The sequence below is a fragment of the Cladosporium halotolerans genome, assembly GCF_011745625.1.
Source record: "Cladosporium halotolerans strain TM138-S3 chromosome Unknown Sca1, whole genome shotgun sequence".
Taxonomy (NCBI): Eukaryota; Fungi; Ascomycota; class Dothideomycetes; order Cladosporiales; family Cladosporiaceae; genus Cladosporium; species Cladosporium halotolerans.
In genome coordinates, this window is record NW_027191452.1 from 425,238 (window position 1) to 438,819 (window position 13,582).

Sequence of the window (13,582 nt, forward strand, 5' to 3'; positions counted from 1 at the left end):
TAGCCATACAATTCGAGAGTAACAACCATGGCCTCGTTTGCGATAGAGGTACCCGGCGAGGCCAACCCACTGACGGAAAACTTGCTCATCCATAGCCTTACAGCGGCTACTTCGTCGGATCCACAACAAATTCAGAGTGCCACCAAGCAGTTGCAGTCATGGGAGAAGTCACAACGCTTCTACGTACATCTTCAGTCGGCCTACCTTGACAGACGACTACCGCTGGAGATAAGATATCTGGCGATCATTCAACTTAAAAATGGCATCGACAAATACTGGAGAAAAACTGCAACAAAGTAAGTATAATTGATTTCCTTCTTCGATATGTGTACATGTGTGGTCAACTTCGAAGACTATGGACATTAAGTGATTAGATACATACCTCAACTTCGATCTTCTTGCTGAAGAGTATGGAGGATTTTGGCTATGCGGGTGCGATTCTTTTTGTGCTGACGAGGTTGATCAGCGCAGTGTCGAAGGAAGACAAGGAAATCATACGCTCTCGCCTTGTCGAAGGTGTACTCTCCGAGGGTAACAACAGACTCGCGCTACAAAATGCCCTCGTATACTCGAAGATTGCTCGTTTCGAGTTTCCTCAAGAATGGCCTGACGCAATTACTTCAATCTTGGGCACCGTCAGGAACCGCAATGATCATGCCCGGGAAGGGAATGCACTGCTCGTGCTACTGCAACTCACCAAAGAACTCTCTACGGGACGCTTGCAGAGGACTAGGCAGCACCTGCAGAGCGTGACGCCAGAGATGATACATGCGATTGGCGAGCGGTATGCCAACCACGTCGACTCGTGGCGCGCTTCTGTAGACCAGCAGCCCGGCGACCCTGCAGTTGAAGCGGCTATGAAAGATAGCTTGCTTTGCATCAAGACGCTGAGGCGCCTGTTGATCACGGGCTATGAGCACCCGAATAGAGACAACGATGTCGTTGCGTTCTGGAAATTGTCCATCCAAAATCTTGGAGCGTTCATGCAATTACGGAGCAACAGTCAATTGACCGATACAACAAGAACACTTCTGGAGAAACACATGCTGCAGCTTGCAAAACTGCACCACGAGCTTTCACGAGACCATCCTGCCGCATTTGCTCTTCTCCCAGACTCCATGGAGCTCGTGCACTCTTACTGGTCAGTGACGAAGGAATTTGGAGAGGGCTTTGGCTCAAAAGAAGCTGTGACATCTGCGGTTGCCAATGCAAGCGTCGGCACCGACGGTGATCTAAATGACCAGACAGTCATGGAGAAATTGGTATTGCGAGGTATGCTCATCCTGAGAGCTTGCGTCAAGATGGTACACAATCCTACTCAGACCTTCAAATACAAGCAGCCACAGGACAAAGAGGAGCGGAATCAGGCTACTGAGCTTTTGAAGCAACACCTCTTACAAGAGAATTTCATCCGCGATATCATGGAGACGGTGGTGACCCGCTATTTTGTCTTCCGGGCAAGCGATCTCAGAGAATGGGAAGAAGAGCCCGAAGAGTGGGAGAAGAGAGAAGATGGCGACAGTGAAGACTGGGAGTTCAGCGTCAGGTCTTGCTCTGAGAAGCTTTTCCTTGACCTCGCCATCAATTACAAGACGATACTGGTGCAGCCGCTGTTGCAAGTGTTCTACTCCGTCGCCACGCAAGACAACGAGGACGTTTTGTTCAAGGACTCGGTCTACACGGCAATAGGATTGTCGGCGCCGGTCGTCTTCGAGCACCTCGACTTCGACGCATTCATCCGGGATGTTCTTGTTCAGGAAGTCCAGAAACAAAAGCCGGGCTTCAATATCCTGCGTCGACGCGCGAGCATACTGCTTGGTCAATGGATCTCCGTCAAAGTCGGGGATCAGAGCAGACCTCTGGTCTATCAAATATTCCAGCACCTCCTCACCAAAGATGGACAGCCGTTGAACGATCAAGTCGTTCGCGTGACGGCAGGCCGCCAACTGAAGAACATCGCAGACGATTGGGAGTTCAAAGCGGAGCACTTCCTTCCGTACGCTGAAACAATTCTGGGAAGCATGATGCAGCTGATCGACGAGGTCGAGCTCACCGAGACTAAGATGGCCCTCCTCAACACCATCTCAGTCATCGTCGAACGCCTGGAGCACAACATTTCACCCTTCGCCGAGCGGATCATCGGACTCCTGCCGCCCCTCTGGGAGCAATCCGGCGACGAGCACCTCATGAAGCAAGCCATCCTAACCATCCTCGCGCGCCTCGTCAACGCCATGAAAGCCGACTCCCTCACCTTCCACTCCCTTGTCCTTCCAATCATCAAAGGCGCCATCGAGCCCGACTCCGAAACCCAAGTCTACCTCCTCGAGGACGCGCTCGACCTCTGGGCCAACATCATCGCCCAAACCCCCTCCTCCTCCGCCTCCCCAGAACTCCTCTCCCTCGCGCCCCACCTCCTCTCCATCTTCGAGCTCGGCTCCGAAAACCTCCGCAAAGCCCTCGAAATCGCCGAATCCTACCTCCTCCTCGCCCCTGCCCACATGCTCTCCCCGCCCCTCCGCACCTCCCTCTTCACCTCCCTGACCTCCCTCCTCGGCTCCCTCCGCCCCGACGCCAACGGCCTCGTCTGCAACCTCGTCGAAGCCGCCGTCCGCGCCGCCGAGCACCTCGGCGCCGAGCCCGCCATCCAAGAAACAACCGCCGACCTCGTCGCCACCGGCTTCCTCCCCGCCCTCCTCGCCGGCCTCCACGGCAGCTGGAAAGCGCACTGCACCACCGGCCCGCGCGCCCTCGACCCGCCCGTCGACGGCATCGTCGAAACAGACTACCTGTCCATCCTCGCGCGCCTCGCCGTCGCCTCGCCCCCGACCTTCTGCCACGCCCTCTCCGCCGCCGCCCCCGGCTCCGCCGACCTGCACGCGACCCTCACCTGGCTGCTGGAAGAGTGGACCTCGCACGCAGACAACATCGGCTCGCCCGCGCGCCGCAAGCTCGCCGCCCTCGCGCTCGCCCGGCTCCTCTCCACCGCGCACCCGGCCGTGCTCGCGCAGCTGCAGGCGCTCATGACGCTGTGGACGGACGTCGTCGTCGAGCTGCGCGAGGAAGCCGCGGACCTGGGCGCCGAGCCCGCGAACAGGCTGTCGGACAGCCTGGTGTACGCCGCGGGCGCGCCGGAGGAGGGCGCGGGGCCCGAGGCGCCGGAGGAGGGGAGGCGAAGGGAGCTGGCGAATGCGGATGTCGTGCATCGGGTGGGGTTGCCGGAGTGGGTGAAGTTTTATTTGGGGGAGGCGGTGGGAGGGGTGCGGGATTTTAGGGAGGAGTGGTTGGGTAGGGTGGATGGGGATGTTGTTAGGGCGTTTGGGGCGTTGGGGATTATGTGATGGTTGTTGGGAGGGGGTGATGGGGATGGTTTGTTGGTGGGGAGGGAGTGTTGGAGCGGGAAAGGGGTCGGTGGGATTTGTTTGGAGTGAGAGGCATGGCGTAGGAGTGAGTAGTAGAGGTGAAGGAGAGAAGACGATTCCGTGAGAACTCCAGTTTCTGCATTATTCGTAGGCGAAGACGCCCTAGCTTTGCTGTCATGAATACCTTATGTTTCGTTTGTAGTACGCCGGCTGGCTCGGCCGGCGTAGCTGTCTCGTGACTGTATCCAAACCAAAAAAAAAATCAATGAACTCGCGTCAAAAACCAAAACCTAATGCCCGCCCGCTTGATCAATATCGTAAAAGTCATAATCCCCCTTTAATCCGTCCCATCCCTCATCCCACATTACCCTTCCGTAATAGCCATGACGACCGGTACGACCAGACTACCTCATACTACTCCTCGCCCTCCGATCGTACCGGTCATCATACCGATCGTCGTACCTCTCCCCCCTCTCCCTCTTCTCATCCCTCCAATCCCTCCACTTGTTCTCCGCCAGATTCGCTCCCAAGCCACCAACGACCGCGCCAATCGCCATATCGCGCTTGCTATTCTTGCGGCCGCCGCTGAACTCGCGCCCAGCGAAGCCGCCGATCAGCGCGCCCGCGACGCCCACGCCCAGCCCTTGCAGCGACGTGTCGAAGTGCTCGTCGAACTTGCCGCGGATGCCGGACCGGCTGCGGCTGCGACTACGCGAGCGCGAGCGCGAGTAGGAGTCGCGCCGGCCGCGGGATTTGTCGCGGCGGGAGCGGGAGCGCGTGCTTTGCGCGGCGACGAGGTCGCCTTGCGAGCGCCGGTAGGGTTGCATTTGGTTGTTTTGCTGCGGCGAGAGGTAGGGGCCGGCTTGGTAGGGGCCGGACTGGTAGGCGTCGTTGAAGGATGGGTTGCGGGTGTGGTCGCGGGCGGGCTGGGAGGGGGCGTTAGTAGGTTGGAGAATCGTTGGATGGGATGGGAAGACGTACTCCGCGGTACCGCTCGGTTTCGATGATCTCGCGGTCGAAGTCGCGGTCGCGGTCGGCGTCGTAGCCGCGACCGCTGGCTTTGAAGCGACGGCCAGTACGGTCGTCGTAGTCGCTGTCGTACTCATCGTCGTAGTAGTCGTCGTACTTGCTGCCGCCGCGAGAAGCCGGGCGCTCGGAGCGGCCGTAGCCGCCGTTGGCGTGCGACATTCTGGTGCTGTCGCGACGGTCGTCCTTGTTTCGGCGCTGCAAGCGGGAGGAGGTGCCTACGAGAGAGGCGGAGGGCTTGCGCGAGGGGTCGTCTCGCTCGGCTTCGTATTCGCGAAGGACTCGCTCGCTCTGCTCGCTCTCTTCGTCCAGGTCGTGCCGGCTCGGGCTGAGGTCGAAATGCGTGCGGGAGGACGGGGCTCCGCGGCGTGAGGCGGGTGGTTGGTGGTCGGAGGGGTCGCCCCGCGGGCGGGCGGAGTCAGAAATGGCTGCGTTGTCCTTGCTCTTGGGCGCCTTGTGGCCGGTGACGACGTCGTAGAGCTTGTCGAAGTACTTAGTGTCGGCGAAGGCGTCGACAGTCGTTGCAGCGAATTCGACGGGGTAATCCATGGCCGGCGGGCAGCGCGGAGGCGCAGAATATATACGGGGGCGGGCGGATGACGTGTGGCGGAGTGTGCAGGCCGGCGATCCACTCAGGGCGCTGGGTGTGTGTGTGTCGGGCCCGGGCGTGCGAGGCGCGGACGGGGGCAGCCAGCAGCGCGCAGGGTCCGGTGAAGTCTGTCTGGCCGGTAGCGAGCGGGAGGAGAGATGCTTGGCGGGGCGATCACAGGTACAGGCAGAGTCAGCGCGGAGGGACGATCGCAGCCAGGTACAGGCAGCACCCTGGGGAAGGGTAAAACGCGGTACGGAATACGGTGCGGCTGTCGGCGTGAGCGCGCCCGGCCGGCCTGAGCTGATGAGGTGCGTGAGGGTTGTGGTTGTGGTGAGGTGGCGGGTGAGCGGCAGCAGCAGCAGACGGGCGGGCGCAGGGCGAGGGCAGCACTGCAGGTGAGGGAGAGAGGTGGAAATGGCTGTCGAGCAAGAGGCTGGCAGGGTGTGCCTTAGGCTGTGAGGTCATCGCGCTGCTGCCCGCCTGCGATGCGCATCACCGTCGCCTTTCGAGCCGCTGTGCGCGCGCCCAGCACTCACCGTTCTTTTGCGCGCTGCTCGGAGTCGACGAGTCCCCGGCCGGGCCACCTTGAATTTTCGATGTACGCACCTGCTTGCTACAGTATGACAGTATGTGCCATGCAGCTCGGTCAATGACCTGCAGGCAACCCTTGCCTGTGCCTCCCTCCTAATGAAGGCGCAGCCTGCCTCAGGTCGTGCAGACGGCCGCGGCGGTGGCAGGCCCTCGTGCCCCTCACGCACGCCGTCGCCTCGTGGTGGCGGAGGCCATCAGCCCACCGGGCGCAGCCTCATCACTGGACCTGCTGCCTTCACAACACTCGGCTCCGGCGACACTGCAAACTCACCACGCGGAGCACCAACCGAACAATCTGTGTTTCACACGCGGGTGCACGCAGACCCCGATGCATCCGGCGTCGCATACGCCTAGCTGCTGCGGCACTTCAAACGGGCACATGCTTGCATTTTCAATCTACCCGCATAAGCTGTGCATCAAGCCTTCGCCCACTTCCCGCCATCGACCAGTCTAAAAATCACGAACCTCCCAATGCCTCATCCACAAGATCAGCCAGCTCCGCCAGCGAACTCACTCTCCCCACCATCCCATACTCGCCCTGCACATCCTCCCACCTCCTCCCCTCAGCCTCCAGTATCCCATACCTATCGACCCACACGCTCCTCAACCCAACCTTCTTCGCCGGCCCATGGTCATGAAATAAGCTCTGCGCAACATGGCAGATCTCATTCTTCTCAATCCCATAGTCCGCCTTCAAATGATCAAACAGGTAGCGGAAATTCGCCAGATCAGGCTTATACGACCCGATATCCTCCGCGAGGTAAGAAGCCGTGAACGGACACCCCTTCAGCGGGCCCGCCAACGTCCCGCCGTACGAGAAATGGTCCATGTTCGTCAGCGGCACGATCACCTCGAAGTGCTTCGACAGCCGCTTGATCGCGTCGACCTGTCGGTGAATCTTCGTCAGCCCAATCACCATCACCTCCTTCAACAAGTCAAACACCCACCGTATCCCCAAACGCCTCAAACCCCCCAATGCTCCTCCCAAACCCCCTCGCCGCCTCCTCCACCTCCCCGTCCACCACAACCCCAATCTCCCTCGCGTACGCCCTGAACCCCTCCGCATTGATCTCCGACTTGCGCATCCCCGGCTGCTCGCGCTCGATCCGCGCGTGCTGCGCTTCGATCGCCCGCAGGAAGTCCGCGTCCGAGCCCGCGGCGCGGATGTGGGGGGACAGAGGCGTGGCGTGCGCGGCGCGCACGACGCCCGAGTCCCAGTCGACGAGCGTGCCGTAGATGTCGAGCGTGAGGGCGCGGATGTTGGCCCAGGGGATGGTGGTTGGGGTGGTCATTTTGGGTTTGGGCTGGGATTGAATGATTGATACGAGGGGTAATATGTGAAGAAACGAGTGGGATCGATCTGCGGTTTGGCAGTATCGCGTGCGATTGAGGGTGTGTGGTGGAAGTTGTCGAGAGGAGGGATTTGGTATTCGCTGGCCTTCTGGGTGCGGTTATATAGACCGGTCGTGACTCCGCGCCCTTCTACAGTCTGGGCGATGGGCGTGATTCACGGTTTGGAAAAGGCAACGAATAGCGACGATCTTGCAGTCACCTACAAGACAGTTTGTCCGAGAGGTGCTCTGTATGCCTTGTGGAGCCTCTAGCTTGGCTTTCGTGGTCAACAGTTGGAGACTCCGAAACGAGTATGACTCCGAATAGAGAGTTCATGGGTAGCTCCATGGGAGACCGAAGACAGGGTTGACGATGGTTGCATTTGGCTAGGGACGCTGCCATTGAGCAGTAAGGGGATCGCCACTTGCATGAAAATACGCATCCATCGATCGTTATTCGAATAGGTGTTACATGTGCTTTGATGTACAAATCAAACGTATCTATCTCGTCGTCCCAATGCCGTCAAGGACCGTGCGCTCGCGTGCGGAGTTGCTGGCGCCGAAGCCTGAGCTTGAAGTTGCGCATGCGACAAGCAGCAGAGCTCCATCCGCCGCGAAACATTTCGCAGCCTCCCAAAGAAACACGCTCAAACCCCTCATCCATCACGTTCATTACTAGCATTCCACACAACCATGTCGACAGACCCTCGAGCTAGGCGTCGCGCGCACCCACCTCCACCACCTCCACCTCCAGAAGCAGAGCCCGACATGACAACCATGGGCCTCGACGGAACAAACGACCGCCCACCCTCAACAACAGCAAACGGCCAACCCGCCAACATCCCAACCCACGCGAAACCCTCCGAAGAAAGCTTCAAGCTGAAATTCTGCACCGTCTGCGCCAGCAACAACAACCGGTAAGCCAGGCCACCAACCCCCCCCCTCCACTCAGCCAGATCCTAACCTCCCTCTCAAAAGATCAATGGAAGCCCACCTCCGCCTCACGACCGCCCCATCCCCCTACCCGACCATCTCCTTCGGCACGGGCTCGCTCGTCCGCCTCCCCGGCCCCAGCATAACCCAGCCCAACGTCTACACCTTCAACTCGACCTCCTACGCCGCGATGCACGACGAGCTCCTCGCCAAAGACCCGCGCCTGTACCGCGCCAACGGCATCCTGCCCATGCTCGAGCGCAACCGCGGCGTGAAATGGGGCCCCGAGCGCTGGCAGGACTGGCGCGTGGGCGTGCCGCGCGTGGGCGCGCGGCCGGGCACGGGCGAGGGCGGCGAGTGGGCGAGCGACAAGGGCAGCCGGGGCACGGAGGGCGGCAGCGTGGACGTCGTGATCACGTGCGAAGAGAGGTGTTGGGATGCGGTGGTGGACGATCTGATGGCGCGGGGGGCGCCGCTGAACAGGCCCGTGCACGTGTTTAATGTGGACATCAAGGATAATCATGAGGAGGCGCTGGTGGGCGGGCGGGCGATTCTGGAGCTGGCGGATGCGTTGAATGGGCTTGCGAGCGAGGAGAGGGAGGAGTGGGTGAGGAGGGGCGGTGGGGGGAGGGGGTTTGATGAGGGGGAGGCGGGGGCGAGGGGAGGGTTCGATGAGAGGGTGCCGGATGTGCTGGCGAGTTGGCAGGAGAGGTGGCCGGCGCTGCCGGCGTTGTGGACGTTGGCTTGGTTTTAGTGGTGGTGATTGACTGAGGGAGAGGATGCTTTGGGTTTGGGAGTTGATTTGATTGGGTTTAGCGAGGAGTTTGGCGTCAAGGGGTTTTCTGGCAAAATGCAAAGAGCAGATGGGTCGAAAAGGCGACGAGGTGTCGCCCAAATAACTACCTGATGAACGAATTCTCAGCAGCTCTCCGGACTTCGATTGAGCTTAGTAAGGATCGCTGAGATGCTACACCTCTCAGCGCCAGGCCCTCTCTTTCACATGATAGAGGCGACGACATGGGCACCAGCCAGTTCTGCACAGGGAATCTCAGCCGTTTCACAGATCAAGCACGGTGCGAGCAAGCTGATACCAGCTGCTTCAGCACGCTGGAAGATTGAGCATCTATTAACGGATGTATCTTCGAACGCAAGCGCTACGAAGGAGCATGCCTTGATGCCCGCCGCTCTGACACTTGGTTAAAAGCTGTACCTTGAGCAATATGTCTCTCAGGACTCCTGAAAGAGTCAGAGGCGTCCCATATGCCAGCAAAATAGAAATCTAGACTATTGGGCCGAGCGGGATGCTGGAGGGGCCAAAGCTCAGAAGCGAAATCCACAATGATCGACAAGGGCGGTCAACACTCTACATACATCAAACGAAGCAATGCAGCACTCCGCCCATGAAGCTGCATTTTTCATATAAGTCTATAGAAATCAATCAAATACAATCAATACCTACGTCCTGAATGAAAGATGTTCCAAGATGCCAAGCCCGGCTCGTTCGGCAGCCCTATCGCAAGGCTGAGGCGGGAACAGCGGGTAAGGCGCAGAAGACGAGCTCAAGAGTGGGCCTTGCCCTCGCGTCCTCGCCCACATCGCGTCTCCAAGGCCGATCTGAACATGCTATTCTCGAGCAGGAGACAAGATGCCACGTCATGCCAAGCAGAAGATGGCCGTGAAGCTGGCTGAACTGCACACTGGCAGTGCCAGACCTGCTCGCGTGAGCTCGTGTGAGTACAACCACATCTGTTGGTGCTTCCTCTTTGTCTCCCGGACCCACGACTAGCCATGCTGGAAACCACGAGCTATGACCCGCTATCCCCTCGCTCCAGTAGCGACGAGCCTCGGAGCGGTGAGGAGGACCTGGAGATTGATTGGGTGCTCACTTATAACTTTGACGACATCGGTACGGAACCAAAGGATCTGGGTGTGTGGCAGTGTGGCAGGTGCCGGCTCCCAAGAGTAAACTGACTGACTGAGTGTTACTGCTGGACAGAGGGCGCAGAGGCTGCTGAAGAGTTCCGGAAGCTGATCCACCAGCTGGACGGCCGTGGGCTTCAGACTCAAGTTCGGCATGGCTACGGGCAATCTCTCCTTGTCTTGATACGTTGCCCTCGAAACCTATTGGGCAACGAGGTGTACCGCTCGAGGTAAGCAGACACAATCACGGGGTCTCCTCATCGACATCGTTCTCTCTAACAAATCCAGGGTCAAGGACTGGCTCCACGGCATCATTCACGCTAAGCCAGTTGGCGATAGCAAGACCGTTGTGAAAGCCGATACACCCGCCGAGGCCCTTCGATCGGCCTATCACCTTATCACCTGGACACATGAACAAGGTGGTGCCGGAATCGCTGCAGGCCATGGGAACTGGCACAGGGTCACGGAGTCTTTCCCACCTCAAGATGCTCTTGCCAATCGCAAGCTATTGAAATACTTGGCTGGTCGAACGTTCCTCAATGACAGTGATCTCGACAAGATCCGTGCTTTGTTCGGTGAGAAGGTATGCCGGCTATTCCTGGCTGATCTCAGATAATTCAAGATCGCTAATGTGAACCAGGTGGCGTTCTACTACGCATTCATACAATGCTACTCGATATTTCTCATCATCCCTACAATTTGTGGAACACTAACCTGGTTGTTTTCTGGGCCTTACTCTTCAGCCTTCGCGGTCTTCACATGTCTATGGGGCATCGTCTTCGTTGAATACTGGAAACGTCAGGAGATCGATCTCAGCATCCGCTGGGACGTTCGGGGAGTTGGTGGAATCAAGGTCAACCGACCGCAGTATGTCTGGGAAAGAGAAGAAGTCGATTCGGTCACTGGAGAGCTCAAGCGTGTCTTCCCCACGCACAAACGCATTCTGAGGCAGCTCTGGTTCCTCCCCTTCGCAGCTCTCGCCGGCGTTGTACTGGGGACTGTACTTCTAGTCACCTTTGCTCTCGAAGCCCTCATGTCAGATGTCTATGGCAGTGTCCTTGAAGATCGCTGGGTATGTGCCATGTCGTAGAACAATATTCAAGACAGAGGATGCGTACTGACGACGGCTCACAGTACCTGCAATACTTGCCCACCATCCTTCTCTCCGTGGCTTTACCATACATATCTTCAAGCCTCACCGATCTTGCAACGAAACTGACCGACTTCGAGAATTACCGCACGAAAGATGAATACGACTTGGCCCAGGTGCAGAAGTCGTTCGTGCTCAACTTTATCACCTCGTTCTTTCCCATTGTACTTACTGCATATGTCTACATACCCTACGGCTCCAGGCTCTTACCTTTGATCGTGCCTCCGACATGGGATGCAAAGAACGTCGTCAACTCGTTCGACGTTGACCCCGGCAGATTGCAGGAAGAGGTGATATCTCTCTCTATGGCCGCACAGGCGATGAACTTCGGTGAAGAGTTCCTTTACCCCTTCTTCAAACGGAAAGCATTTGAATTTTGGCGACAGCACCACAGACAGAAACGCGCAGCAACATTCCACGAGAGAGACCACTCTTCGCCAGAGGAGAGTAAGCTCTTCAACGACAGTCCTTCAGAGGCGCGATGGTTGACGCGACTTCGCCAGGAGAGCGATGCCGAAGAATACGACGTACACGAGGACATCATGGAAATGGTCGTTCAGTTCGGCTACCTGACATTGTTCGCACCGGCATGGCCGCTCATGCCGCTCGGCTTCCTTCTGAATAACTGGGTAGAACTCCGTGGCGACTTCTTTAAGCTCAGCAGTGAGAGTCAGCGTCCACCACCTATCCGCGCCGACTCGATTGGCGATTCCGTGGCAGCACTGGAGTTTCTGACTTGGCTGGGCACCCTTTCGACTGCAGCATTAGTTCACATCTACGGTGGACCGGGCCCTATCAGCACTACGCGACCTTCAAGGCTGCTTCTCTCCATTTTTGTCGCCGAGCAAGTGTTCCTAGCCGTGCGGTTTGGCGCCAAACACGCTTTCGCCAAATTCGGATCCGAGGCGGTTAGGGAAGCCGAAGCAAAGCGCTTCATGATGCGCAAGACATATCTGGAGACTTTCTCCGAAGAGAAGGCGGGTACCTCGCGTCGCGTGCGCTCTCGCACATACGCTGGAGAGCGCAGGGGCTCCAGAGCTGTGGGCCTTACGGCTTCCAACCCAGGAACGCCGGCCGGTGATCTGAGCCCTGTGAAAGAACTTGAAAAGCAGTTGCCGTCGATCACTGTAAACGATGAGCCAAGTGCCAATACTCAAGAGTTCGACTCGGAGTATAGCACCGATGCTGCGGAACGCTTCTGGACGGAGGATCTCGAAGCACTCGATACCGCTGAGGTTGGGGTTAGGCTCATCAAAGCGCTCAAGGCGTGGTTTGCGAAGAGCAATGACTCTGCAAGTATCGACGATCGAAGCAAAGCGGACTAGTCGTGCGCCTCAATCGGTTGCACAGACGAGCAATAATCTAGCACTACTCACCATAGTCGAGTGTCAACAATACGCGTTCAGTGATTACTCACGTTCACGCACTCGCACCAGAATATTGAACAGACATGCCGAGACGATCCCGGATCGATAAGCTTTCCTTCCTGCAAAGAGTCTTTTCAAGCTTCCGCTATCATCGAATGTGGGTCTATACCGCGGCTATTCAGCTGCCAATCTCGCTACCGTTGGCGAGCGTCCAATAGCGCGCCACCAAGCCAGGCTACATTCTGGGGGGGTATATGACAGAAGCAGGCGCCTGCGATTCTCCATGTTCGCATCGAGTCACCTACCATTGACCATGGCCGTAACGTTGAAACTCACTCTCATCGGCTTTGTCGCCCACACAATCGCTGGTGAGCAACCAGCGATCACACCTGCGCCACGACTCCATCGTAGGCAGGATGATCCGGCTCTCGTTGGCTACGTCGAGCAAGCCTGTACGTATAACAATGTCTCAGTGCGAGATAATTCAAACGTCTAAGTAACATCAACAGTCTACGAATCACGACGATGTGATTGTACGTCTCCCTCCGAAAAATCACCACGTACCTTTCACTTACAACCCCAGACCCGCAAACCGTCTCTACAAGCGGCTCCTACGTGCAGTGCTGCCCGGCCACTGGCGAGTGTCCTTTCTACACGACATGCTCTTCCAACACCCTCCTCGCAGCGAACGCCACGGTTCCGTGCGACGTCGATGCAACTCTAGCTTGCAACACCGGTCTGGTCTTCGCCACGAGGGACGCTGCTGATCCGGCGTCCTATCTCGCGTGCTGGCAGACGTCGCTGGGTAGCGATGCGCTTACTATAATACAGAGTGTTGACGAGACGGGTAAGTTCATAGAAATCGAGCAGAGTTAGTGGCGATCATGCACTTACCTCGCTCAAGCGGTTGCAGGCGGAAGCACAAGGTCTGCAAGCGGCTCAGGTTCGACTTCTGAGACTAGCTCGGGCTCGAGCACTGCGAGACAGACAGCTTCTGCCACGGATACAACCTCTGACGAACAGAGTGCGACTTCTACGGCCGATAGCTCGAGTGCTGGCGAGGGCGGCACCGCTGAAAGCTCGTCGTCTGCCGCCGCTGCGGCTGGGGGCTATGGTGCTCAACAGGGTGGTCTCTTGGGGGCCATGGTATTTGTCGCCCAGCTTTTAGTATGAGTGGGAAGAACGATGAGACGGAACCTGGCGTCTTCTATGTCCATCGTGGTCTTAGCGCAACTACAACCAGGCCAAGCTGCGGACAAATATGAGAAGATAGATGATATATGAATACTACGCAAGTCCCACCATATGTTTTC

The 13,582-nt window shown here is 57.8% G+C and overlaps 6 protein-coding genes across 6 annotated transcripts; 4 read left to right on the forward strand and 2 right to left on the reverse strand.

Annotated features, from left to right (window-relative positions):
* Window positions 1-4: 4 nt before the first annotated feature.
* Window positions 5-3,338, forward strand: WHR41_00164 (uncharacterized protein; the record flags this gene model as incomplete). The annotated part of the gene is made up of 2 exons (XM_069368770.1): window positions 5-296; window positions 467-3,338. Exons 1-2 carry the CDS (start codon window positions 28-30, stop codon window positions 3,336-3,338), a joined length of 3,141 nt encoding a protein of 1,046 aa, XP_069234262.1. The 5' UTR covers window positions 5-27.
* A 425-nt stretch (window positions 3,339-3,763) lies between these two features.
* Window positions 3,764-4,993, reverse strand: WHR41_00165 (uncharacterized protein; the record flags this gene model as incomplete). The annotated part of the gene is made up of 2 exons (XM_069368771.1): window positions 4,341-4,993; window positions 3,764-4,285 (listed from the first exon to the last, which is right to left on the reverse strand). Exons 1-2 carry the CDS (start codon window positions 4,932-4,934, stop codon window positions 3,764-3,766), a joined length of 1,116 nt encoding a protein of 371 aa, XP_069234261.1. The 5' UTR covers window positions 4,935-4,993.
* Window positions 4,994-5,859: 866 nt separating this feature from the next.
* WHR41_00166 (uncharacterized protein) lies at window positions 5,860-6,860 on the reverse strand (the record flags this gene model as incomplete). Its single annotated transcript, XM_069368772.1, has 2 exons — window positions 5,860-6,454; window positions 6,516-6,860. The coding sequence occupies 2 exons, from the start codon at window positions 6,858-6,860 to the stop codon at window positions 6,026-6,028; spliced, it is 774 nt and encodes a 257-aa protein (XP_069234264.1). The 3' UTR covers window positions 5,860-6,025.
* A 673-nt stretch (window positions 6,861-7,533) lies between these two features.
* SSU72 (RNA polymerase II subunit A C-terminal domain phosphatase SSU72) lies at window positions 7,534-8,586 on the forward strand (the record flags this gene model as incomplete). Its single annotated transcript, XM_069368773.1, has 2 exons — window positions 7,534-7,816; window positions 7,878-8,586. The coding sequence occupies exons 1-2, from the start codon at window positions 7,593-7,595 to the stop codon at window positions 8,584-8,586; spliced, it is 933 nt and encodes a 310-aa protein (XP_069234263.1). The 5' UTR covers window positions 7,534-7,592.
* An 859-nt stretch (window positions 8,587-9,445) lies between these two features.
* On the forward strand, window positions 9,446-12,227 carry WHR41_00168 (uncharacterized protein; the record flags this gene model as incomplete). The annotated part of the gene is made up of 5 exons (XM_069368774.1): window positions 9,446-9,738; window positions 9,829-9,982; window positions 10,041-10,335; window positions 10,393-10,824; window positions 10,887-12,227. Exons 1-5 carry the CDS (start codon window positions 9,621-9,623, stop codon window positions 12,225-12,227), a joined length of 2,340 nt encoding a protein of 779 aa, XP_069234271.1. The 5' UTR covers window positions 9,446-9,620.
* Window positions 12,228-12,552: 325 nt separating this feature from the next.
* Window positions 12,553-13,575, forward strand: WHR41_00169 (uncharacterized protein; the record flags this gene model as incomplete). The annotated part of the gene is made up of 4 exons (XM_069368775.1): window positions 12,553-12,721; window positions 12,779-12,802; window positions 12,853-13,116; window positions 13,174-13,575. The coding sequence occupies 4 exons, from the start codon at window positions 12,553-12,555 to the stop codon at window positions 13,440-13,442; spliced, it is 726 nt and encodes a 241-aa protein (XP_069234270.1). The 3' UTR covers window positions 13,443-13,575.
* Window positions 13,576-13,582: the final 7 nt, after the last annotated feature.